The sequence below is a fragment of the Ursus americanus genome, chromosome 11 (genome assembly GCF_024610735.1).
Source record: "Ursus americanus isolate L20-20 chromosome 11, mUrsAme1.1.p, whole genome shotgun sequence".
In the NCBI taxonomy this organism is placed as follows: Eukaryota; Metazoa; Chordata; class Mammalia; order Carnivora; family Ursidae; genus Ursus; species Ursus americanus.
Window position 1 is genome coordinate 40,046,130 of NC_142137.1, and position 25,450 is coordinate 40,071,579.

General features: G+C 39.7%; 1 protein-coding gene across 14 annotated transcripts in view; it reads left to right on the top strand.

Moving 5' to 3' along the window:
- NCOA7 (nuclear receptor coactivator 7) overlaps window positions 1–25,450 on the top strand; it is a 154,657-nt gene that overhangs the window by 78,858 nt on the left and 50,349 nt on the right. For 12 of the 14 annotated variants that reach the window (XM_045805605.2, XM_045805609.2, XM_087865462.1 and 9 more), the window contains 3 exons: window positions 17,389–17,468; window positions 20,715–20,822; window positions 24,894–25,007. In XM_045805605.2, coding sequence (XP_045661561.2) covers window positions 17,389–17,468; window positions 20,715–20,822; window positions 24,894–25,007 — 302 coding nt within the window. The other 2 variants (XM_087865464.1, XM_087865466.1) reach the window with 2 other exon arrangements.

Consider the following 25,450-nt stretch of genomic DNA (forward strand, 5'->3'; position numbering starts at 1 on the left):
CTGATGTACCACCCACCCTTGTTTTATATACATAGTCTTGTGTGAAGGCATGACAGGGACATAATTTGGTGTGTCTCATTTAACTTTGTGTTTCCAGGATCTAGTACCTAGTGTGTGCTAATAAATATCTATCCAGTGGTTGGTCACCTTCCCTGTATGAGAAATATTTTTGTTAATGTATATAGACATATCCATAAATATATTGCTAGAAATGCCTGAACTGTTTGGCATCAGCTGGGCAATAGAAAATGGTAGAGACGTGGCTTAGCATCCATCAGTTAAAAAAAAAAAAAAAAAAAAAAAACCACGACTTGGGAGTTTTAGTTAAGGGATTTTTTTTTTTTTTTAAGGAAGTTCTAGACCCACTGTGGGGCTCAAACTCTCAATCCCAAGATGCTCCACCAACTGAGCCAGCCAGGCACCCCTAGTTAAGGGGAATTTTAAAATAAGTCTGCAATATTATACAGTTTCTCAGAATATTCATTGCATCTGATACCGCATTAACCAGAGTAGCATAGCTAGCATGATGGAGATGATAACCGTGCTTTACTGCTTTACTGGGATCATCCGTTTCACACCTCCTGCTCCTAGCACATGCAGGGCTGGGGTGTATTCAGAAGAGAGTGCAAAGAAAGGGAAAAACCTTGATGTGGCACACAGGGTACAGTGTACTAAGATTGCTAGGCTAAGAGACAAGACGGTGTCTCTGAGAACGGACTGCAGGACAGTATGTGAAACGGGCTCTTGTAGCAGATTCTTCCGGGGTCCCCACATTTGGTTGCAGTTAATGCCAAAGTTACTGGAAGACAGATCTTGTCTCCATGTTTAATAGAACTTTCTAGCAGTGCTCATCAAAGATAAAATGGGCCGCCTCTGGGCTGCTAATAAGTGTGGTTTTGCAGGCATTGCCCCAGCAGAAGGCAGCTGAGGTATGTGCTGTGGAGAGTGTGTGGTTTGCAGCAATCCGCATGGGATTATACCATGTATGCGCGATAATGTGATTATAGCATGTATTATATAGCTTAACGGTATGTAACCTCAATCTCAAGCCACTTAGTATTTTATAAAAAGCTGTAACTGTCACCTATTGAAAGAAACTTCTGTGTGATTAATAGACTTCCCTTAAAATTTTAAGTATTGAGTATTAGCCCTTTTTTCCACAAAGAGGAAGAGGATTAAAATCGCATTTCTCATCTTTTTCGTATGATTTGTGCACACTGGAGATTTGAAAATGTGTGGTTTCAAATAGTTGTACAGCTTAAAATATTATCTTTTTTTCACCTTTATTGTAAATGCTGTTGCTTAAGAAGTATTTTAAAGTGGAGACATTTTGCCCTGTAGGGTTTCCCTGCACGAGGCTGGTGGCGTCCTGTCGACTGTGGTTCCCTTTAGTCAGGATACTGTACTGACTGCAGACGCTGTGTTAGGATAGCTTTTTAACACGCTGCGCTCTGTCGCACGCGCCATGCTTTGAATCTGAAACAATACTCTTCACTCTCCCCTTTCCCTAACCAGCTCTCACTTGACCACAAAATCAGCTCAGTCGTCATGTCTCTTGGGAAGCCCTCCCAGTCCGTGGCCGGCTTAGACTCTCCTGCATTGTCATTATGGATTTATTTATCTGCTTTTGTATTTATAGACTGTCATCACGTGGACCCTGTATTATAAGCTTGGTGTAGTGTCTGAGTTACAGGTGTTCCTTAAATGTGCATCGAGAATATGAATTAATACGTAGATGAATGAATAGTTTCAGTTTGAGTTTCCTGAAAAGTCTGCAAGGGTATAGGTCGCAGTACAGTAGCTGAGTCACAATTAGTCTGTGATTTTCTTTGGTAGTAGCAGTAAGTAGAGATGCCATCATAGTTTTTCATCTGCTCTCAAGAATGGCGATGGTAATTAGTTTGGAGGTTTGGGGCCTTCCCTTAGGAGAATTCAGTGCTTAGGTGAAACCACTAGATGGCCATTGAATTCCGGACTTTGTCCTTTTCAGTTCCCTCTTTCGCTGACAAACACCCACGTGGGCAGGCTTGCGTGGTCTGATAGGGCTGACCTGGCGGATTCCCTCGAGTCCCGTCCCAGGGTCGTGTTCCGTACCACTAGATGGAGTAGTAGGCCTCAAATCAAGAGTAATCCCATTTCTAGTTCTTTGGGTGGCTCTAGTCTGAGGAGAAGAGACACTAAAATGGGAGGTTCTTGTCAGCCACACTAAGGATTTGGACTTTCCTGGAGTCAGTGGGGAGCTGTTGGGGGAACTGCATTAACTGTGTGTTTTAAGATGGTAAATCTGAGGACACTGGGTAGAAATCAGCTTGAATTCAGGTAGTGCTGGTTGGAGACTGGGGCAGAGGGGAAAGGGCACCCTATGGAGAGATTTTACTTACAGAATCAGCAGTATTTGTGACCGTTCTAGTGCGTGAGGGACAAAAGGAACAGAGTCAAGAATTGACAAACTGGAAAACAAACTCAAGAAGGAAAAAAGAGTTCAATGTGTTTTGTGTTTGGAGATGTTTTTGAGGTGCCAAGTGGATTTATCTAAAGGGGCCTAGACTTCAGGTGAGAGGCCTGGAAATTGCTACTTAAAGGTGTGACATAAGTCCACACGTGTAGGAGAAGAAACAGGGAACCCTACAGAGTCAAAACAAGAAGTTAATGGATGACAAATGATAATGAATATAGAAAAACAGACTAGAAGAACCTGTAATAATATGTTGATAGTTTTTTTCTCAGAGTACAGAAATTGCAAGGGAGTTTTGTTTTCTTCATCTTTTAAATATATATTTTACAGTTATTTTTAATGTTAATCAAAAAATACAGAAAAAAAAAGAGTAACAGTAAACCCAATGGCTTTGCAAAAAGAACATTAAACAAATGTAAAGTTCTGTAATCAATAAAGGAGGAACATAGTAACTTTCTCTAGGTATCTATTTCCACATCACTACCATCTACCTAATCTGAGGAACAAAATAATGTTTTTACTTGTTGAATTAGATTTATCTGTGCCTCTTATAAGCCTAGGGTAGCAATTCATAGCTATCTCCTAACACTTCAAAGAACACACAGTTAGATATCTATAGAAGATATTATGGAAAGATTGAGTCACTGTATTTGCCCCATCATAACAAAATGATGCAGATTCTAAAAATGTTATGTTTCTGAGAGGGGAGGAGGAGAACGGAAGTGAAGTAATTATAGGGAGACAGATGGTATCAGATAAATCTAGATCCAACACCTAGTGTAGCACCTGGCACATCATAAACATCCCCCAAAACCCCCCCAAAAGCTTCTAGAATACGTGAAGGCAACTCTTCTGTACTTGCACTTGTATTTACACAGGAGTCTTTCTCAACTTTATTTATGTGAACTCTTAAGGAATTGTTTGGTAATAGTGCATCTTAATATATTTTTCAAAATTAGCTATTAAGTTATAATCAAATTTGACACAATTATGTTGTATGTGTACATATGTATCTTGTCTCATCCATATTACAGTATCAAAATATATTTAATGGCATGAATTATATCAAAAATTCTTTTGTATCAAAGGAATAAATTATTGACTTAGAATAACGCACATTCTTGCTTCTGTGGAAGTGGAGATGGGAAGGGGGATTTTACAAAGTCTCAGTGGGAAAGTTCTTGAAACATAGGTATACAGGTGTAAGATTTGAAAAAGATGGAAAAATTTTACAAATAAGAGAGGCAGGCCTAAATTGGAATAAAACATATTATTATGATTTTGTAGTGTTTTAACATAAAAGATTAATACTAAAAATCCTGGTAGTGAAGTAGATATTTTAAGAGAATTGGGAGGTTATTTTGCCAAACAGAAAACACTAAGTTAAGAGTATAGCCAGTTTTGTGATTATCACAGTCAAAGATTTATTTAGATAACCTCTGCAGTGTAAAGAATGAATTTAGCTTTCAAGAATAAATCTGTAATGTTTCTATTAAGCATTTCAAATCATAGTTTTTCCTCCTGAATTCAAGAGAAACTTAATAAGAATAAAATAATAAATGAAATTCTCTACTTGTCCTTTTTAAATGTTTTTGGGTTTTGCTACAACATGAAAGTTACCAGTTGATGAATTATTTTCCACCGCGCAACCCTGACAGTTTTCCTTACACGGATTACTCTTTCATAGAGTTGTTTTAACCACACGTGTGAAAATTTTTTATCTGTCATTTCTCTTTGTTTCATATAAGAAGTTCAGAAAGCCCAAATTATGTTACTGTGATAACTGAATTCCCAAACATAAAAGTAGGTCAAACCACAGCATATAATAGCATTGCCTTCTGTTCACAGGTAATGATCATTGTGGTACTTTAGAGCTCAAAGAATCACAGTATACAGGATTGAAATGGACTTTAATGTGGAAAAGGATATCAAGAACCAAATTAATGTTTTTTTAAGATTTATTTATTTGAGAGAGCGCACATGCGCTCATGCCCGGGGGGAAGGGCAGAGGGAGAGGAGAAAGAGAATCTTAAGCAGACTCCCCACTGAGCTCAGAACCTAACATGGGGCTCAGTCCCATGACCCTGAGATCATGACCCGAGCCGAAATCAAGAGTCAGATGCTCAACTGACCGAGCCATCCCAAATTAATGTTTTTTAAATCAGGCACAATATAGAGACTTGAGGGATTTGGGTATAAAATAAATTGAAATTACTAGGATGGAAATAATCAGCCCTGTGCTTCTGGGGGCCGTCAAGGAAGTCTGATTCATGTTTAAGTGAAGTCATACTGTGTGAAAACCTAGGTGGTGCACAAGACAAACCTGACAGGTACCCCCAGAATGCACAGAATTGTCGAGGAAGGAATGCAGATGATAAGAGAGATGGTAACAGATATGGGAGGTGTGAGCAAAGAATCTAAGAATCAGAGGTGTTCTTGGTGAAGAATCAGAACAATGGGAAAAGACGTCGTACTCAAGTATAAGATTTTCATACCAGAATTTGGAGATCAAAAGATCTCACCATATTTAGTCAGAATGAGGGGGAAGACTCAGCATGTAGAGAAACTATGGCAAATGTTTACAGGTTATGGATAAATGGTAAAAACAATCTTTAAAAAATGTTAGGTACAGGGGTGCCCGGGTGGCTCAGTCGGTGAAGCGTCTGCCTTTGGCTCAGGTCATGATCCCAGGGCCTTGGGTTCCCTGCTCAATGGGGGAGTCTGCTTCTCTTTCTCCCTCTGCTGCTCTCTCTCTGTGTCAAATAAATAAATAAAATCTTTGAAAAAAATGTTAGGTACAAAGGAACAAAGAAGAGAGTGAGGCACAGACTTCACAGCAGTGAACACCAAAGGAATGAAATCTTCATCTTTGTGAAGTAAAAGTTATTTCTCAAGCTTGAAGACAACAGGATATTCTCACACTTACTCAGTGTCAGGAAACACACCATTTATGTCATATTTTTCCTAAACAAAGTGACTGAGTGGGAGAGACATGTTTTTTCTGAGATACACGTCAAAATCTAGTCCTCAAAAATGAAAAAGTTATTTTATGAAAGAATTGGTGATGAGCATTGCAACTAATTAAACGTAAAATTAAAAATACATAAGCATTGCAAATATGGTTAAAAGCATGACTATAAAAATTTTATTTTAAGATTTAAAACGTATGAATACAAAAAGGTGTCATCTTTTTTCAGCTTAATATATTGAGATATAATTGATAACCATGTATGAGTTTAAGGTATACAGTGTGTCGACTTGATACATGTATATATTGCAGAATGATTACCACCGTAGCTTTAGCTAACGCCTCCACGTCACATAATTACCATTTCTTTTTTGTGATGAGAACACAAGATCCACTCTTTTAGCAACTTTCAAATACATAATACAGTATTATTGACTATGATCACCATGCTGTGTGTTAGGTCCTCAAAACTTACTCATCTTAGAACTGGAAGTTTGCACTCTTTGGCCAACATTTACCCATTTCCCCCATCCCCCAGCTGCTGGAAACCGGATAGTGATCGAGGGACAGTCCTTCCTTTTCCTCTTCCAACACCAGCACTCCCATTAATGCAGTTTATTGTAATCCATTCTGGTCGTTGTTGAAGCAAAAAGTACAGTCACTGAACCAGACAGCTGTGTTTTAAAAAACCTGTTGTACTTAGACCTAGATCGTTGTCTAGTCCTATTATAACTGATCTGTTCAGTCCAAACATTGTTCCCTAAGTAATCTGTCATATCATGTTTGTATTAGAAGAAATCTCCATGTAAGAGAAATACCCAGATGTGATTTGGGCTGAGAAATGGACAACAGATCAGACTAAATATGGTCAGTGATTTTTCAGCTTAAGCGATTTTGAAAAATCAAATTAGAAGTGAACTAGGTTGCCCTAGTTCAAAGGAAGAATGCTCCAATACATTGACGGTGGGAGAGTAATGTGGTCAAAGCTTTCTAGAAGGCAGTAACCATTGTTATTAAGAGACTTACCTTTTCCATACCCTTTTACCCAACAGTTCCATTTGTAGAAATTCACCGTAAAGAACCAGTCATGAGCATATTAGAAGATTTAAGTACAGTGACTATCATTTCATCATTTTATTTATTATTTATTTTGTCACTACATTTATTTATTTATACTTTAAGTTTTTATTTTAATTCCAGTTAACATACAGTGTTACGTAGTTTCACGTGTACAATATAGTAATTGAACAGTTCCATACATCACCCAGTCTCGTCAAAGTGCCCTCCTTCATCCCTGTCCCCTGTTTAACTCATCCCCTCAACCCTCTACCCTCTGTTTTTTCCCCTTTGCTCATTTGCTTTGTTTCTTAAGTTCCACATACGGGTGAAATAATGGTGTTTGTCTTTCTCTGTCTGACTTATTTCACTTACTCTCTACCTCCATCCGTGTCATTGCAAATAGCAAGATTTCATTCTTTTTTATGGCTGAATAATATTGCATTATGTAAATATACCACATCTTCTTCATTGCATTGTTTTAAATAGTGGGAAAATAAAAATAACATAAATGACATAAAATGGAAGACTATGTGCTATTTTTAAATGATGTAGAAAAACAATGGGAAATTTTCACAAAATATTGTTATGGTAGGAAAGCAGGTTGGCAATAGTGTATAGATTATGATTGAATTTTTGTTTAAAAAAATAGCTCCCCTATATACATACGAAAAGGGAGGTGGAGCACTGCCGGAATGATAGTCACCTGGATGCAAACATTGGTTCTTTCCGAATGGGGGTAAAATGGGTGATTTTGTATTTTCTTCTCATGTTCGGCTATATTTCTTAAGGACCATTTATAGTTTTGTACAGAATTGGTCCTTATATTTCTTATTTTCTTCTAAATTTTAAATGTACTCAACTAAGTTTTTGATCCATTTATAAAAACAAAAAAGCTACCTTGAGTTTTCGGATGGTGGGAAAGAGCAGCAGCAGGTAGGAGAAAGAGCAGAAAGAGCCTGTTTTGGCTGAATGTCTCCTGTAGGTTAGATGCTTTATTTCATTATTTAATTTACTAGTAGTCATGATCTAATGCAGGTGGTAGGAGCCTATTTTGCAAATGAAAAAACCTAGAAGCTGAGTAACTCACCAGTGGGACCTCTGGTGTAAAGCAGGGATTTGAGCCCAGCTCTCTGGCAGAAAAGCCCCAACGAAGCCATTGTACCTCGTTCTGCTTCCCCCGAGTCAACTCTGAGAGCGAAAGAAGGCAAAAGTTAAATAAAATTTTAGTGTCTTCTCCATAGCCCCAGGGACATTGTGGTGTCTTAGTAAGGAGAAATAGTTGATTGTACATGGAGTTTCCATTTCCCCTGAGCTAGAGTGTGAATGATGATAAGGTTGAAATTTCTCTCTGGGCTTAACTACTTGGCCTAGTCATATATAGTTACAGTCAACACACCAGTTTTATGGCTGCTATGTCAGCAGCTGACTTCAACAACCAAGGTACTCAGTTTGCTTAGATACCTAGTGAGAGGTTAGTTAACTCATTCCACAAATACTTGAGGGCCTGCTCCCTGCTGAGGGCATTACTAGGCTCTGAGGTAAAGAATTCCACCATAAACAACTCCCCTACCCTTCCCCTTCTTGCATTCTAGATTTTACATCAGCGTGACTGTGACTCATGTTAGTCAAGGACTGTATTGCCTGTGGCATGCTTGAAGGAAGGAAGACAACATCTGCATGGCATTTCCCTTTGTGTCAACAGAGGAGAAAACGTGGAGTTTGTATTTAGTATAATCCGTTCTTCCTCACATCCCTGCCCTCTCCATCCTCAGGAGATGAAGTTTCCTCATGACATACCTTATTTTGAAGGATTTTATTGTAACACCTTATGATTCAGGTGTTCCAGAAGTTACCCTTAAGATGCTAAATAAAAACATTTTCATTGCACTCTTGTCAGTGTGAGGCCAGTAATTTCAGAAGCGTATATGACCTATAGAGAACATATTTCTTTAAGCAAATACAAATCCTGTATTTTTCTTCAAGGACATTTCTAACTTTATATTTTTAACTATTAAATCTTTATCTGCACTGATTTAAGAGTGATCTAGAATCTTAACCGGTGTTCACCCAACCTCATTTAATAGTATTCCTTGAAGTTTCCTGAGTCCTTGTTTCACACATCGTAGAGTGCTTTACCTTAATCGAATTGCCTTATGTAATCCTTACAGTAACTCTGTGGGAGTTCAGTTGGCATCCCCACTTATTTATTTTTAATTAATTTTTTTTAAGGAGGCTCCATACCCAACGTGGGGCTTGAACTCAGGAATCTGAGATCAAGAGTCATGTGCTCTATTGACTGAGTCAGCTGGGCACATCCGTATCCCCATTTTACACGCTGGGAAACTGTCTTTGATTAAGTAAAGTTAATCACACAGTGAGCCAGGGGCAGACCAGTACTGTCATTCAGTCTGTCTGATGCCAAAGCCTCCCCTCTAACATTGAAGTTACATGGCATTTATGGGAAAAGCCAGGCTTTTCCTCCTGGTTTATAAAGGCATTTTTGTGTTACATTAAATTCCTTCAAAATAGTTCTGATTTTTTGATATTTCACCACATTTTTTAAATTGCTGTGGTTTTATAATTGTTTGTTTTAACATCAATACAGGCTTCCCACCGTCATTTTTCTTTTAAAAATAATTTTGGATAGTCTTACGATGTATTTAGCTGCCAGAGAAATATGATGATCAATTTGGCATGTTTTCCTTCTCCAAAAAAATTTTTTTTTATTTGAATTGCATTTAATTTAAACATTAATTTGAAGAGATAGTGAAATATTTACAAGAATGAGATTTCCACTTTAGGAACATTATATATACCTCCTTTTATTCAAGCTTCCATTTACATTAACTTTAGTAAACCTTTTAAAGTTTCCTTATATATATCTTGCCATTATCTCATTCTGTTTATTCCTAGACATTTTCTAGTTTCATACTATTATGCCTGGGACTTTTCAAAATACACTTCTATCACAAATATAAAAGACTGTTATATCTGACCACCTTACTGAACAATTTCATGATTTTCTGGACATTTTTATGATGTTGGTTCTTTAGGTAGACAGTTCATCTGCTAATAGTCAAAATTTTATTTCTCTTCAATCTCTAAAACTCTTTTTATCTTTTCCTTTGGGGATTCCAAAACACAGTTGAGTATAAACCATGATAGAAGGAATTTTTGTATTTATATTGGTGTTTTAATATTTGCTTTCAGTTTCTGTTATAAGAGCTCATCTCGGTTGCCTCAGGTATGCTTTAGGAGAGTTTCATGCTTGATTTCTACGGAGACCATTGGTGAACAAATGGGTGCGCGTCATACGCAGGCGCAGGCGCAGGCGCTGTCTCGCAGTGCTGTGAAAGGTGACCTCCAAAGAGTGGCAGAGATTCCCTCTTCAGCCTCGGGAGTTCCAACTGCTGGGTCTCTCTTGTGTTTGTAGTGTTGAGGCTTTTTTCTCCATGACAAAGTTTAGTTTTATGACCTTAAATTCTTGTGGTTTATCTTGTATCACCTTAGGTTAGCGTCTTTGTGACAGTTAGCGGAGTGGGAGATGTTATCCCCTGAAGTCTTGAGAGCTTTGTTGAAGTTGCGTGTACTCCTGTCTCCCACAGAACAACGGGGCAAGAAGAATGGGGTGGAGCGCCCGCAGTGCCTGCGGGTATTTCTCCCACAGCATACCCTAGAGTCTTTCTTCTAGAAAGTGGGGCTGGGGCCTCAGTGGTGCCCTAGTTCAGGCTGTGTTTAGTAAGGAACAAGCCAGGACAGACCAGGAAGTGATCTCATGAGGTCATTCAGCTTCCATTCTCACAGGGAAATTGCCTTTAATATACAACTTTTAGGGTTCTGTTGATTTTTCAGGAGCATATTTTTAATGAATATCAAAGAGTAACTAAAAGTTCTTCATGTTAAGGAAGTTCACTTCCAGTTTTAGTTTTCTACCTGGTGTTATTTTTTTTAATTTTGTTTTGTTTTTTTAATACAATGGCTGTTTAATTTCGTCGAAGTTTTCCTTGGCATGTATCCAAGTGGTGATCAGATCTGGTTTTTCTCTTTTAAACAATTGATAATCATCCGTCATATTAATGTTCTATCACTCCTGTGTTCTGGGAATGAAATCTTTTTGCTTAAGGTTTGTAATTCTTCTAATACCTACTCTATTCAAATTGATATTAACTTATGTTGACTGCATTATTATTAATACTAGCATTTGTTAAGCACTTACTCTGTGCCAGGCTTTGAGATGAACACTGTGCTTGTCATTTCATTTAATCTTTTGAACAACATTATGAGATAGTTCTTCCTTTTACAGATAAGGAAATGGAGGCATAAAGATTTCAAATAACTTCATTAACATTGCACAGCTGTGAGAATGTGTCAGGCTTGCTAATTGAACTCAGCTCATTTTGACCCCCAAACCAAATTGTAATCAGAAAAATATTTAGTGACATAGGAAGATGGCACATGACTTGATTTTATGGTTCATATCATCAAACTGTCACAGCCAAATGCATCAGTTCCCAGCGTGGGGATATGCCTGTCATTGGAAGTAGATTCTGTTTATAAATCAGGGTGCCCCTTTCATAGAAAGATCGGGAGAGACATAGACAATTTTTGCCCCTACAAATCCATTTCATTTGGATGCCATGGACAGTTGTCCTCCCTTTTTAGACAAGTTGTTGAAGGTCCTGTGCTGTCAGCTCGTGTACCCCATTCAGATGGTCTTATGATAGAGATGGAAGGAAGGGAGAGAATGGATTTGTTCAAGAAGAGTAAGAGGAGAGGACATCTACACACCGATTAAGTGTTAAGGTGAGTACAGAATTTGCCCTGATACTTTCCACATTCTGTTTCTCCTTTATTCAGATCATTAGTAACAGAAAAAAAAGGCTACACACTGTCTTTTCTGTCTTTCCTGTATCTATATAGAGATTATGGAATCAAGATCCAGGGAATTCACAGTTATCTTTTGTCTCTGTTTTCAAGGACAGTAGTGAACAATGTCTATTGTCCTGACTTCACCCCATCTCCAGTGGTCTGTGACAGATGCTTAGGTTTGAACGACATTGGTATTGTCTTATTCTTGCGGGTTTTTTCTCAGAACCAGAACATCTAGCCAGTGCTGCATTCCTTAACATCCCCTACGATCCCCCAGCACACTCACAGCTCAGATCACTACTTGAATCCCCCAGTATTCCCTCTTTGAATCTGAGCCTCTTATCTTTTCCTATAAACCTGTTCTCCACCTGTGGTAGGCAGGTCTGTGTCCTAATTTCCAAAACCTGTTAGGTTACACAGCAAAGGCACATTAAAGTTATAGATGGAATTAAGGTTGCTTAATCAGCTGACCTCAAAGAGAGCATCCTGGATTATCCACGTGTGCCCAGTATAAACCCAAGGGTCCTTAAAAGTGGAAGAGGGCACCAGAATGGGAGGAAGAGCTAGAGAAATGGTATGTGGGAGGACTCGGTTGGGTGTAGCTGGCTTTGCAGGTGGAGAAAGGGACCTTGAGCCAGAAAGCAGCCTACTTGCAGCACTTGGAGGAGGCAAGGAAATTAACTCACTTTTCCTCCATGTCTACATGGATAGACATCAAGGTCCTTTTATCTCAAGAATTTCAAAGTCTTAGATTCTGGAGGGAAGGCTTTTTTCCCCCCTTTATTTATAATGTTACTATGTTTAACATTTTTCTGGCCTGCCCACCTGTGACAAAGGAAAAGTAAGACCTCCAGACACTGATTTCAGCCTGTTGAGACCCATGTCAGACTTGGAACCTACAGATCTGTAAGATACTAAATTAGTGCTTATTTTTAATGTGGAAGCACTCCGTTTGTCATAACTCGTTACAGTAGCAGTAGGACAGGAATACATCAGGCCACTCGGCTCTCTGCAGCATCTCAGGGCCCCTCACCTGCCACTGCGCTCCCTTCGCTGCCCTACACCCCCCAGGTGGCTAAGGCAGCACGGTATTTGTTCACTCCACACATGGTCTGTCACCCTGGTGATTAGACCCCACCCCTTCGTGAACCCTTATTGCTTCTTTCAATATTCACGCCGTGGAAACCTTGGTAATTCATCCAAATTTCACAATCCCTTAAGCTCCCAATCCTGTCTTTGCCCCTGTTTCATTTTAGTGAAAGGCCTTGTCCCTACTTTCCTGAGAGGGTTAACACCATCTGTCTTGAGATCCTTCCAGTTTCCAAGTCAGGAACTGTGTGGCCTCCCAGGGATCCATTTGCCGGTGTTCATTTCTCCTCCTCTGTGCAGCATTTGACGTTGTCAGTACAGTCTTCCTTTAGCTTTTCTCCACTGCACTCACTTCCCGAGCCTTTTACTCCCCACTCCCAGGAGTCACCCTTCTCTTCACTCCCGAGGGGTAAGCTTTCCTTAGGGTCTGCCCTCAAACCTCGGCTCCTCTTAGAAGTGTTGCTTCGGCAGTTGCAGCCTGATCCAAGACTTCACAGACCCCGCTGCAAAGGATTCCTTCACATCAGCCTTCGTGCGGCTGTGGGCCCTGGATGTACCCCTGAACGTGGACTTCAGTTAGCCCCAGGGAACGGAGAGGAGGCTTCTTTCAGGAAACTTGTGTCTAGAATCTCCTCAGATGCACGGGTGGAGAGCCTTGTGTCACGGACACCCCGGCCCCCCTCTGGGGTGGGAAGAGAGGAGGCGTGGCTTGGGGGCAAGTCTACCCGGGTCAAGGTCAACACAGATACTCCCCCATCTGGGATTTATGAGAAATGAGACAGGCTGGGCCAAAGGGCCTATGTTTCTCTCCTCTAGGGGTTGTGTCAGTTTTGTCACAGTCACTGTCTTACTGGGCCGCAAAAAACTGCCTCTGAGGACGTTTTTTTCCTGAGGCAGGGCAGGGAGGAGGGTCGGTTGTTTTGCTCGGAATGGTTTCTGAGGAACATCTGGTCAGGTTTCCCCTCCGGCAGGAGATCCTGTTGCGTCATTTGCTCCAGGTTCTCCGAAACAGGGGGAGGGTCCGAGCTTGTGTCGATATAAGGGCTGAGGCGGCTGAGGCTGGAAGCAGAGGTGTCAGTGTCCCCGGGAGATACTTCCGCCCTCGAGATGGTGAGGGGCCCTCCCCTGAAACCCTGGAGGTGGAGCCCCCTCCTGCAGCGCGCCCGACGGGTCCTGGCCCAGGGCAGCTCCCGCCTCTTCGCGGCTCTCTCCGGGGCTTCATGGACGATGTGCTGCAGAGCCTGTCTAGGTGAGGTACGCGGGACTTCACCACGGAGACACCTGGCTGGCCATCTTTAAATTGAATGAAAGAAAAAATGAGGAAGCAATATGAAGCTTTACCTTGCGCTATTATTTGTTTGAGAGTGAGAGAGAGAGAGCATGAGCAGGGTGAGGGGCAGGGGAAGAAGCAGACTCCCCACTGAGCAGGGAGCCTGATGCGGGACTAGATGCCAGGACCCTGGGATCGTGACCTGGGTGGAAGGCAGACGCTTAACTGAGCCACCCAGGCGCCCTACCTTGTGCTATTATGGTGTGAAGACAATTAAATTAGGTCCTTAGAATTAGCCGGTTCTTTTCGGTCTATACTAAATTCAGTTGTAAAAATGGCTTGTGGGTTTGATAGTTCCTGTGATATTCCTGGTGTGATGTTCTGTCAAGGACAGTGTTGCCCATAATCAAGCTTGTCAGGCTCAGGGACCTGTATTGGGAAGTTCATTCGATCCTACGTACCGGGTATCATATTATGGCACAAGATATTAAAACATGGGTAGACATCAAGGTCCTTATCTCAAGAATTTCAAAGTCTTAGATTCTGGAGGGAAGGCTTCCCCCCCCCCTCTTTATTTATAATGTTACTATGTTTAACATTTTTCTGGCCTACCCACCTGTGACAAAGGAAAAGTTTGTACTAATTCAGGCGTGCAGGTTAACTTTATCCTGAAAAGTTCAGCCAGCACCAATTTCTCTTTTGCAGCTGAGCAGTATGGAAACTCATGGTCTGGTGGCTTATAACAGTGATCCACTGGGACCAGAAATAATTACGCACAGTTTATGGACAGGCATGGACCAGAAGCTGCCACAGATGGGAAGAGGATAGGTTCTAGAAATGGGAAGTGCTTACAAAAGGATGGGAAGAGCCTGTTGTGAACGCAAGAGCACCTACGGTGACAGCTGTTTGTAGTGACCAGAGAAGGGCAGGAGGGTGGGCCAGAGAATAGAGCCGACATAGAGAAGGATGGAATACCAGATCGTAAGAGTTGTAAAATACTGTGGTTGGGTGTTTCATCAGGCTGTGTAAATTTTCCCTATCTACAGAATCTAGAGATCTGGAGATCTAAAAAACACTGTCTGTCTCTTCTTCCTGAAGTCATTTAGACGTGGCCACCTGAGGGGAGGGAGGTCACTTTCTTTATAGTCTGGAGGAATTTCCAGAGGCTCTTTGGTTCTGTGAATGGATCCAACTGAACCTAAAAATGACTGGAAAGGGACTCTAGTGACAGCATCTATTCCTTTTTTCTTGTTTTCTTTATATTACTATAAAGGAGATATTTAAAAGGCAGATCAGTACATGAATTAACCTCTTCGTGTTTCTGTGTTACCTTCCAGTTCTCAGTACGCTCATACTTGTCATGTGGATGCAGTGACATTGTGGACCCGCATGTGGGGTGTGGGAGGCTGCGGGACCTCAGATGTAGAGTGCTGAGCTAATCACACTTCTGAGTTCGTGGCTTGTCATCGCTGGTGGGAGCTAGGCTCCTGGTTATTTATCCATTAATTTCCTCGTATCCTCATTCCCCACGCCCATTTCTCTCCCTGCTGCGCACGTTCTGTGTTCGGTGCGTAGACTTTTATTTGGATGTGGCCTTGAAAACGTGTAGTTCTTTGTGTGCGTCTGTTGTAAATATACCTCTTGGTGGTGTTCTCTACATCCCATTCTTTTTCTTTTGATGTAAACACGGTGCAGTATATACTTCTGGCTCGTTATTTCTAACTGCTGCCTAGAATCCCAGAGCATGTCTACTACATTTTGCTTACCCTCCAGCTTTCTGCTGCCACTGACGACATCCTCCAGCAAGGGACTTTATGATACTTATAAAGTGTATACCTCCTGGGAGAGGGTGTATGTGCGTTAGATTGCTGAGTCATGTGGGCTATATATATTTAATTTGCTGCAATGGCTACACCAGCTTACATTCCTACTAGCCGTTCACATCTCTGCCAACACTAAAATTATCCAACTTTCTGATTTTTGCCATGCTAATAGCTGTAAAACGATGCCTCGTCTTAATTTGCCTTTTTCTGATCACATACAAGTTAGAGCATCTTTTCATATAGTTAATTCAATTTTATGTTTTTTGTCACTTTAGTTTTTATCCATTGCAGTATGTCTCTCTGGTTTTCAGTATCTGGGCTGATTATATCGGGATATATTTAAGCATGGGGATTAATTTAAATCATACTGCAGGTGCTAAACCGTAGGTCGACCCGTTTTGGCCTATAAAAATAGCAAAGTCTATGGCCCAACTTACAATATGTTGTTGGGCATATTGGTCTTCCTAGATTTTTAGTATTATAAATAACATTGCACAAACCATATATTATGATATACGGAGGTTTTCTTATTTTGAATTTTTCTTTACAATAAATCCTTAAGGGAAAGATTACTGAATCAAAGAATGAACACTTTTATGGCTATTGTTGCATATTGACAAATCACTTTGTAAAAGGGCTGGAAGCCCTTGTGCACTGTTGGTGGGCATGTAAATTGGTGCAACCACTGTGGAAAACAGTATGGAGCTTCCTCAAAATTTTAAAAATAGAAATACCAGATGATCCAGTAATTCCACTACTGAGTGTCTACTCAAAGAAAATGAAAACACGAAATAAAAAAGATATATTGTAGCACTATTTACAATAGCCAAGATATGAAGGCAACCCAAGTGTCCACTGATATATGAATGGATAAAGAAGATGTGGCTGTGTGTATATATATGTGTAGAGAGAGAGAGAGAGAGAATGAGTGTGTGTGTGTGTGTATGTAATATTACTCAGCCATAAAAAGTAATGAAATCTTGCCATTTGTGACAACATGGATAGACCTAGAGGGTATTATGCTAAGTGAAATAAATCAGACAGAGAAAAACAAATACCGTATGATTCCACTTATATGTAGAACTTAAAAATAACAAATGAACAAGTAAAATAGACTCTTACATACAGAGAACAATTTGGTGGTTGCCAGAGGGGTGGGGTTCGGGAGGATGGGTGAAATAGGTGAAGGGGATTAAGACGTACAAACTTCCAGTTATAAGATAAATAAGTCACAGGGATGAAAAGTACAACATAGATAATATAATCAGTAATAATATAATAACATTGTATGGTGAACATTGAGTAATGCATAGAATTATTGATTCACTATGTTATTTTTATTATACTTCAATGAAAAAAAGGGTGGTATTGATTTTCATTCTACATCATGTACATCATAACTATACTAGTTTTACTTTAATTGCATCATTATATATTATCATTTAAACCATTACTTTAATAACCATAAAACATTACCTCATTGTTATTTGTTTCATTTGATTATAGTTAACATAAGTCATTTATTCAAGTGTTCACTGATGAAGAGTACTTTTTTTTAAGAGTATGGTCTATTGGTGCCTTTAGTCCATTTTTCTAGTTGTGTCTTTTGTTGTTGTTGTTGTTAGTTTGAAAGTGTTGTTGTTGGTTTTTTTTTAAAGATTTCATTTTTAAGTAATCTCTATACCCGGTGTGGGGCTTGAACTCACAACCCTAAGATCAGGAGTCTCGTGCTCTGCTGACTGAGCCAGCCAGGTGCTCTGAAAGTGGGTTTTACTGTACTGTATTTTTAATGTTTTAATGTACCCTATCCTCGATCCCTGAAAATGAAATTATTTACGTACACTTTATTCTTCAGATGACAATCAAAACAAAACACATGATAAAAAAGAGAAGAAGATGGTGGTTCAGAAGCCCCATGGTACTATGGAATACACTGTAAGTATAAACAGGAGGTATGAACATTTGTTAATATCACTAGATTTGCATGATGTTTCCCCATGACACATCCTGCCCCGTAGCTGCATTCCTCTTATGTGCCCATTAATCAATGAAGCTTCTTAAGCCCTGTTCTAGGTCATTTCTCTTCCCTCCATATTTTCTCCCTGGGCAATCTCATTCAACCTGTGACTTGAATTACCTTTGATATGCCAGAGATGGCCAACTTTAGGTCTCATTGCATCCATGCCTTCTGAGTTCCATAACCGGATTCACTTGGCTACTCATCATATCCACTTAGACTTCCAGGCTTGGTATTTTTTCAAGAAGCAGCAGCTCCATCAGCCACACATTTCTGCAAGCCAGAACTTTGTCCTTGACATCTTCTTTCCATGACTTCATTTTTATCTTCTGTGACCAGCCAGCCAGATCCCTTGATTTTACTCTCTCATATTCATGTTCCTTTACATAATTTATCTCAGTTTAACACTGTTAATTCACTAATGTGATTGTTATTTAATGTCTGTCTTGTGCCTTAATTCTTGGACCCATGGAGAAAGACCCCTTTTTGGTCACCATTGTATTTCTGGTGCTTCCGGGGATAGGCTTCCATACTGTTGGATGGATAGATGAATAACGTGTCCATTCCTGCACTTTCACAGTATGTGCCATGTGCTTATCCCTCTCCTGAAGAGTGAACTCCTGGAGGCCAGGAGCTATGTCCATTTATCCCAGCTCTATGACAAAGTAAACACTCAGTTCTAGATTTGTTTTAATTCACCTTGAAGTAGCATTGTTGAGGAGTGTTCTCTGACTTCTAATAAGAAATGAAGTGCTGTTGCCATTGCCTGGTTGTGATTTTCTCGTGTGTATTTATTTTCTACTGATTATTCATACGTTATGCCAGGCTCTGTGTAAGGCAACCAGCAAGACCTGATCCTTCCCTGGCATTTCTTTTGGAATGGTAAATGATCTCCAAGCCTTTCTAGAGTCTCACAGGAGAGTCTGGCACAGGCATTTCATGCTCAGTGCTCTGTGAATATCTCCAGGCATCTTTCTGGGGGTTATAGGACTAGTCCTTTCCAGAAGGGATTTGGGGTGACTTTTTGTTTCACTTTACCACGGTCTACAATATGTTTTTGATCCCCATGACACCTCGCACAGTGCCTTACCCTCCTAGTAGGGACTCAAGAAGTGTTGGATTATTTATCATTAATAATGATATGAACTCTAAAGCCATGTGTGTATCCAGCAGTATTATTCACAAGCCCCTTCAAAGAAATGAGAAGAGGTGTTGGCTAGGAGATGCTTCACAAAGTATATATTGAATGATGCAGTGCGAGTAAATAGCGACCCCCACATTAACTTACAGAAACAGATGATCAAATTAGTAATGCTGATGTACCTGCCTGTTTGGTAGGTTATGGAGATTAGTTTTACTTGGCAAGTTATTTTTTGTACTTGCCATTGGGAATAAAAGGTGATTCCTAACTTTGTGTTTAGAGAACCATGCTAGCGCTGACTGGATTGCTTATTTTGCTCCAGAGCTGTGGATGTTCAAACATTTGTTTAGGGTTTTTTAATTTTTTTTGTTTTTTTGCATCTGTTTGTTTTAAACATTTAATGATTCCAGTATCTGTCCCAGGGTCTCTGGCTTGATTCTGTATTTATGTCTTATCCTTACATAATAACTCCAGATTGTTAACGTTTTTTTCCTTCCCTGAACTCCCTAAATAGTATATTCCACAAGTTTGTTCTTAAAAATATGAAACAAATTTTTTGATCACTTGCCATGAAGTAAGTGCTGTGAAGCAGGAATTTTAATTATCTGTTTGATGGAGGAAGAAACCGAGACACAGACAAGTTAAGCAAATGACCCAAGGTCACACAGCTAGTGAGTTGCAAATGTGCAATTCAGATCCAACAGTCTAGCTCTAATCTCCATTCTCAAGGTGTGTTTTGTACTGACTCCTAAACCCTGAAAACCCCTAGATGTGAATATATTATGTAAATATCTAATATTGGAAAAACAATGTGTACTTTAAAACATTTTTATTTATTTTTCTAGTTTTAGTAAGGCTGGTTTTGCTCAGGGTAGAAGTAGGGGCATATGTTGTTAATTTTTCAATGACTTTTAAAAAATACATGTATTTATATACTAACTTGTTCCAGAAATGCTTTGAGGTCATTTTGGTGTCATCTGTAACTGTGAATTTGATTAGTCTAAGAGCATTCATCTGGTTGGGGGCCTTTTGGTGCTCAGGGCAGTGGTGAGTTTCATTGCCCATCAGCATCTTCACTGGTCCATGACCTCCTGCTGCCACCTCCCTTCGCGGCCTCATTCAGGGCTTACCTGGGGAAGCCAGTTTTGCATATCAGGACAGCCACAGGTCTTGACCCAGGGCTGTAGATGGGAACTTCTTAGTGACACACACCAGAGTGACCTCCCACTAACAAGTTCCATCCAGTGAGCCTAGACAGGGAGTTTGGGATATTAGCCTGCCCAGAGGTAGCAGACTGTTTTGGGTAGAGCTGTTTACTGTGAAGTTTCCCATCATCTCGTTGCCCTCTTTAGTCCCGTTCCGCCTCTGTTAGGGAAGGAAAGAAACCTCCACCTGAGGCATGTATCACGGGTTTCACAGATTTAGACATTAATTTGGCTGACCATGAGAAGTTGTCATTTTAATGACTGAGCAGTGATTGGCTAATCTGAATTTCTTTCCCATTTCTTTGCCTTCCATTGGATTCATTGGTCAAATGTTTTGAGTACCTTCTGTGTGTTGGGCTGACACTGAGGAAATCAGCCATTAACAGGTCACCATCTAAGAGCCTTTAGAGCAGTGAAGAGACAGAACTTTGAGAATAGAGAAAGTAGCCCTGACTTCCCTTTTGGGTGGGTACTATGTATGTATTTTATTTCTTTTCTACTTACAGTTTTGTATTGTATCTCATGAACTTCTACTCCATGCAGCTAAGCTGTGCCAAAGTAGATTTAGAAATCTGATTAGTGGACACTGAAATTTGAAGATAAGGGAGCCCAGAAATGAACTGATTTAAGACCGCTTTTCTGTGGTTTTATTAAGACTTGAGAATGTATTCATTTTCTTTTTCATAATGTGTCTGGAGAGAACTACTTTTCGTTCACTCATATCACAAATAGATGAATGTTGGCTACTAAAAGTAAAGCTTGTTTTTGTTTTTTGTTTTTGCTTTATATTTTGAATCTTGTTTGTCTGATTATTCTAGGCTGGAAGCCAGGACACCCTAAACTCCATAGCCCTGAAGTTTAACATCACTCCCAATAAATTAGTGGAACTGAATAAACTTTTCACACATACTATTGTTCCAGGCCAGGTAATTCTTTTCTTGTTGGATATTACTTTTTAGAAATTTTGCATTTATCTTTAATGCCATGTTTAATGCTTCACTGTTAGTGTCACAGGATTAACATTGGTGTTAATGGGCATTGGTTCAATCTTTCCCTTAGATCAAGAATTCTAAAAGCATTCTGGAGCTGAGGAACTGTTCAGAGATGAATGCTTTGCAAATGATTAACACAGTTAACTATCATTGGTTTATGTTGTGGGTGTTCCCTATGGCATGAAGAGAAGTTAAATTTGACTTTTTCTTCTGTAGAATGTAACTCAAATGTTCTTAGAATGTTTAATTTAAAAGTGCAAGTTCCAGTTTATTCTACTCTTGGGATATATAATGGACATCGTTGGATTTTAAATTACGCAGAATTTGGGGGTGCCTGGGTGGCTCAGTCAGTTAAACGTCCAGCTCTTATCTCATTTCAGGTCTTGATCTCAGGGTCATGAGTTCAAGCCCTGAGTTGGGTTCCACACTGAGCATGGAGCCTACTTAAAATAACTAACTAAATAAGGCAGAATTTTGTTGTTTTTGTCCTGATTTGATACCTGAAAAAAATGGTCAGTTAGCCAAAAGCAGAGAAATTCAGCAGGACTATCAAGAAAAAGCCATATGATTTTTTTCCCAGGTTTTTAATACTTCATTTATTAAACTGAATGAAATTGACTAATTGTGTAATTTTGCCATTGTCAGTTAAACCAGCAAATTCTTTTAGTACCTACCACATATTAAGATATTCTTGTATTTCTACTTTCAAACTACATTTAGCCAATAAATATAAATGACCCAGTCATTGGCACGTCCTAACTGAGGCCAAGTTTCCCCTTCTATCCATAGAACCGTCTGCCGTGAGCACATTCTGGTTTCATTGTTGACTTACCTGAGTATCTTTCTGCCCCTCTACATGATAGCAACATTTGATTCTTTCAGAATAGATACTGCTACTTTTAAGTACAACTTTATTGAGGAAGTGGTGATATTCTTTGCATTTCATTCAAGGGCCCCATATGAAGCCAACAGGCCCTGAGTTGGCCAGTTTCTATTATGGTGCTTTTAGTATTTAATGTCCTTGTCAAAAGGAGAAATTAACATACTGCCGATACCAGGTAACTGAGGGGAAATATTCATTAAAACTCTTCAAAAATTCATAAAAACTGATCTCTAGGAAAATTAATAGTAGATTTGTCCTTTTTGAGGTTTCTTATAATCTGGAGTATTGGTACATAATATGTCACTAACTCATAGCAGAGAACCTAGGTGTATATTTACTAATTCAAGGCTGAAGACTATAGTCACTAGAATGTAGGAACGTAATTTAGAGTTTTTTCTTATTTTTTTAACTATGTCCATAAACAAAATATTGGTACTAGTTTAAGGTCCAATAGCCAACAGGAGGTAAAAGGACTCTTTTAATATGCTGATTGTAATGGCAAAAACACCCAAAATAGGAGCCCTAAAGCTTTGTTTCTGACTGGCCTTGTGGTAGCTGTTTGACATGGGCAAGTCCCTTCCTTTTTTGGACCTCACTTTCCTAATCCCTGAAATTGGGGGTTGGGCCACAATATCTCTGATGTCTTTTCTTTTTTCTTTTTTTTTTTAAATAATAATATTTTTTTATTATGTTAGTCACCATACAGTACATCCCTAGTTTTTGATGCAAAGTTCCATGATTCATTACTTGCGTATAACACCCAGTGCACCATGCAATACGTGCCCTCCTTAATGTCTTTTCTATGATAACCTTTGCTTTGTTGTCTAGTCCCTCATATAACCAGTTATGTGCTGTTGGCTGTCCCAGGACCCAGCACTAATCAGGATTTTGCTGACAAAGTTAAGAAATGAAGAAGAGTGAAATTGATGGGCTTTCAAAAACTGTAGGTAACTTTTTGTCTTAGTGCGTGGAGGGGCAGGTATCCCTTTAATCTCGGTGGATCTGATATCTCAAAGCTGGTTTTATCTGCTCTGATTCCAAAAAGTTTGAGACTCACCCTTCTAGAGACTGATTTGATGGTCACCATGAGGTAGGAAAGGAAACTGGTCTGGTTGGGTGATTGACCACATGTAAGAGGTAATTTTCAGAGGAAGTTGTAATTTACTGAACTAAAATCTTACTATAGACTTTTTGTTGCTTAAAAGACCAAAACCAGTAACAGACGAACTTTAAATAACTGAGGCATAAAAATTTTTTAGAAGGTCCTGAGTTTGGCTGTTAGTTTGGGTACTTACATCAAATTTCAGGACATGTGCAAAGAATGTACTTTTTCACGTAGTTTATCTTGAGTACGCTCAGAAGTTACCTTGCAGAGACATGGTTTAAGTTGTTTTTATATTCACCGGGTACCTTGGCTACACATGCTTAGAAAAATTTCTAGGCTAAAATGACAGCAGGTTTGTTCTACGGTAAAGAACATGAAGACCTCATGTCCCGCATTTGCCTGTGTGTTGGAGCAGACCCAGCTTTATTTTCTGAAGTCAGTGGTTAAACGTTACCCCTGCCCATGTCCTAGGCTCACTTCCATATTGAGGTAGCAGGTGTTTTTACTGAGCCTCCCAGTATCCAACAGTCACCTCTATTTATACTGCAACGAACTCTGTAAACACAGGAATTATCCCTTTGATGTGACATTTAGAACAGGCCAGACAATAGAATCTTAATCTGTGTTGCCTAACACTTGTCTAGAGCTCAGATACCAAAAAAAATTCATGGAGGACTGCTTGGAAGAAATGTCATCTGTTCATCAGTCTAGATACGTAAGGTAAGTAAGAGAGCTGTCTACAGAGACCACATAATTTTAGGGCTCCGTAATTGCTCTTTTGGAGCTGTACACGGTGGCATTTGCCACTGATCCACATTGAAGATGTTACAAAGAACGGTCTTCCAAAACTAGTTGTTGTATTAACTATCACTGTGTCATCAAAGACAAGTAGTTTAGCCTGGAATGCTCTTTATGAGATTCAAGGAGAAAATACTTATGAGAAACTGGTTTCTTTTTATCTTATGGAAGTTGAATTCTGCTGACTAATGATGTCTGTCCCTTTGCATTGGTTATTTGGAAATTCAGATCGTGTTTTATGGCTCACCCCTCAGTGAGTGTTCACTAATTTTGGAGCACGTAGTTTCAGTGGTAATTAGTCCTCGTCTTACTTCTCCTTGATGTTGGTTTTCCTACCTTCGTCATAAGGTGTCTTTGTTGTTGCCTCACATTTTTTCTGGATTGAAGAGAGATTTGAATAACTGAAGTTAAAACAGAGACAAGATGGGGAAGAGTGAATAACAAACACTGTTGAACAGTTGTTATGTGATTAATGCTAATTATGTTTTATAACAGTAGACGTCATCATTGTAAGAGTGTATATGGTATATGCTAGAATGTCACGTGTCTCGTTGGAAGTGTGCTGAATGACAAGATGATAATGACATTTCAGGAGCCAGTACATTTTGCAGGAGGAGGCTCTTTGTACAATTTGGGAGATTTTAATATTTGTTTTTAGGTAAGCTGACACTGATAGAAGAGAAAGTATTGAGGTTATTGATATGACCGTATACGACTTACATACAGTGATCTTACTCTGCTAGCATGCAGGGCCTGCTTAGAGTTAGCAAGCGTGGATTCGTTCCGTTTCTTCCTGACACAGGTGTTATGTTTAGAAGCACGCCATGCTACTCTCTCCTGTCTTCCCTTGTACTATTAGTACCCTTCCCTGGAAGCTTCTTTCCTCCCTATTTAAATCTCCCGTACTGTTCAGAGCTTCACTTGGACCCACTTGCTGTCTGCAACCTGCCCAGGGTGCTCCCCACCTTGTTCTCTTCTGTGAGCTCCTGCAGCATCTGTAGGTGTGTCCCCTACCTTTTGCACTGCACATATTCCTGTTACAGAGTATTGTTTCATGGATTAGTCTAGAAAGCCCCAAGGCACTTAACGCATTTTGCGAAGGCCGACTAGGTCTCCTCCATGTACTTAGCATGCTCCTGTGCAGAGAGCAGCTGTTCTGAGCCCTGCCTAGTGTGTGCCTGCCCGATTGTCACCCTCAGCTTCTCTTTCACATTCGCAGGTCCTTTTTGTGCCAGATGCCAACTTTCCTTCCAGTACCTTAAGGTTATCATCGTCCAGTCCTGGTGCTACTGTCTCTCCTTCATCATCAGATGCAGAATACGATAAGCTGCCTGTATGTATGGCATTCGTGAGCTGACATTCATATGTACCAAATACGTATTTTGAGTTGTACAATTTTACATGGTGTTTTTCACAGGTTGTCATCTGAAATTCCCCCACAGGGGTAGGGGTAAGGATCTGTCATTAGCTGAGAGAATGCATCCTATCGAAAAGAAACCTGTTCACATTTAAGGTCTCAGAGGCAAAAACGCACACTTCATTTATGTAGAAGTATGACGTTAAGCTCTCAATGAGACTGATCGTTGATTTGTACAACTTCTACTCCAAGTCTAGAGAACTTGAACCATGAGTCAAATATGAATTCCTTCATTTAGGTTATTTTCTATAAACATTTGATGAGCCATTTTTATGGTTTCATACATACGCACTTGTTGTTTAAACCTTAACGCGATTTGGATACTTACTGTATTTGTGATAATTTTTGAAGGATGAAGG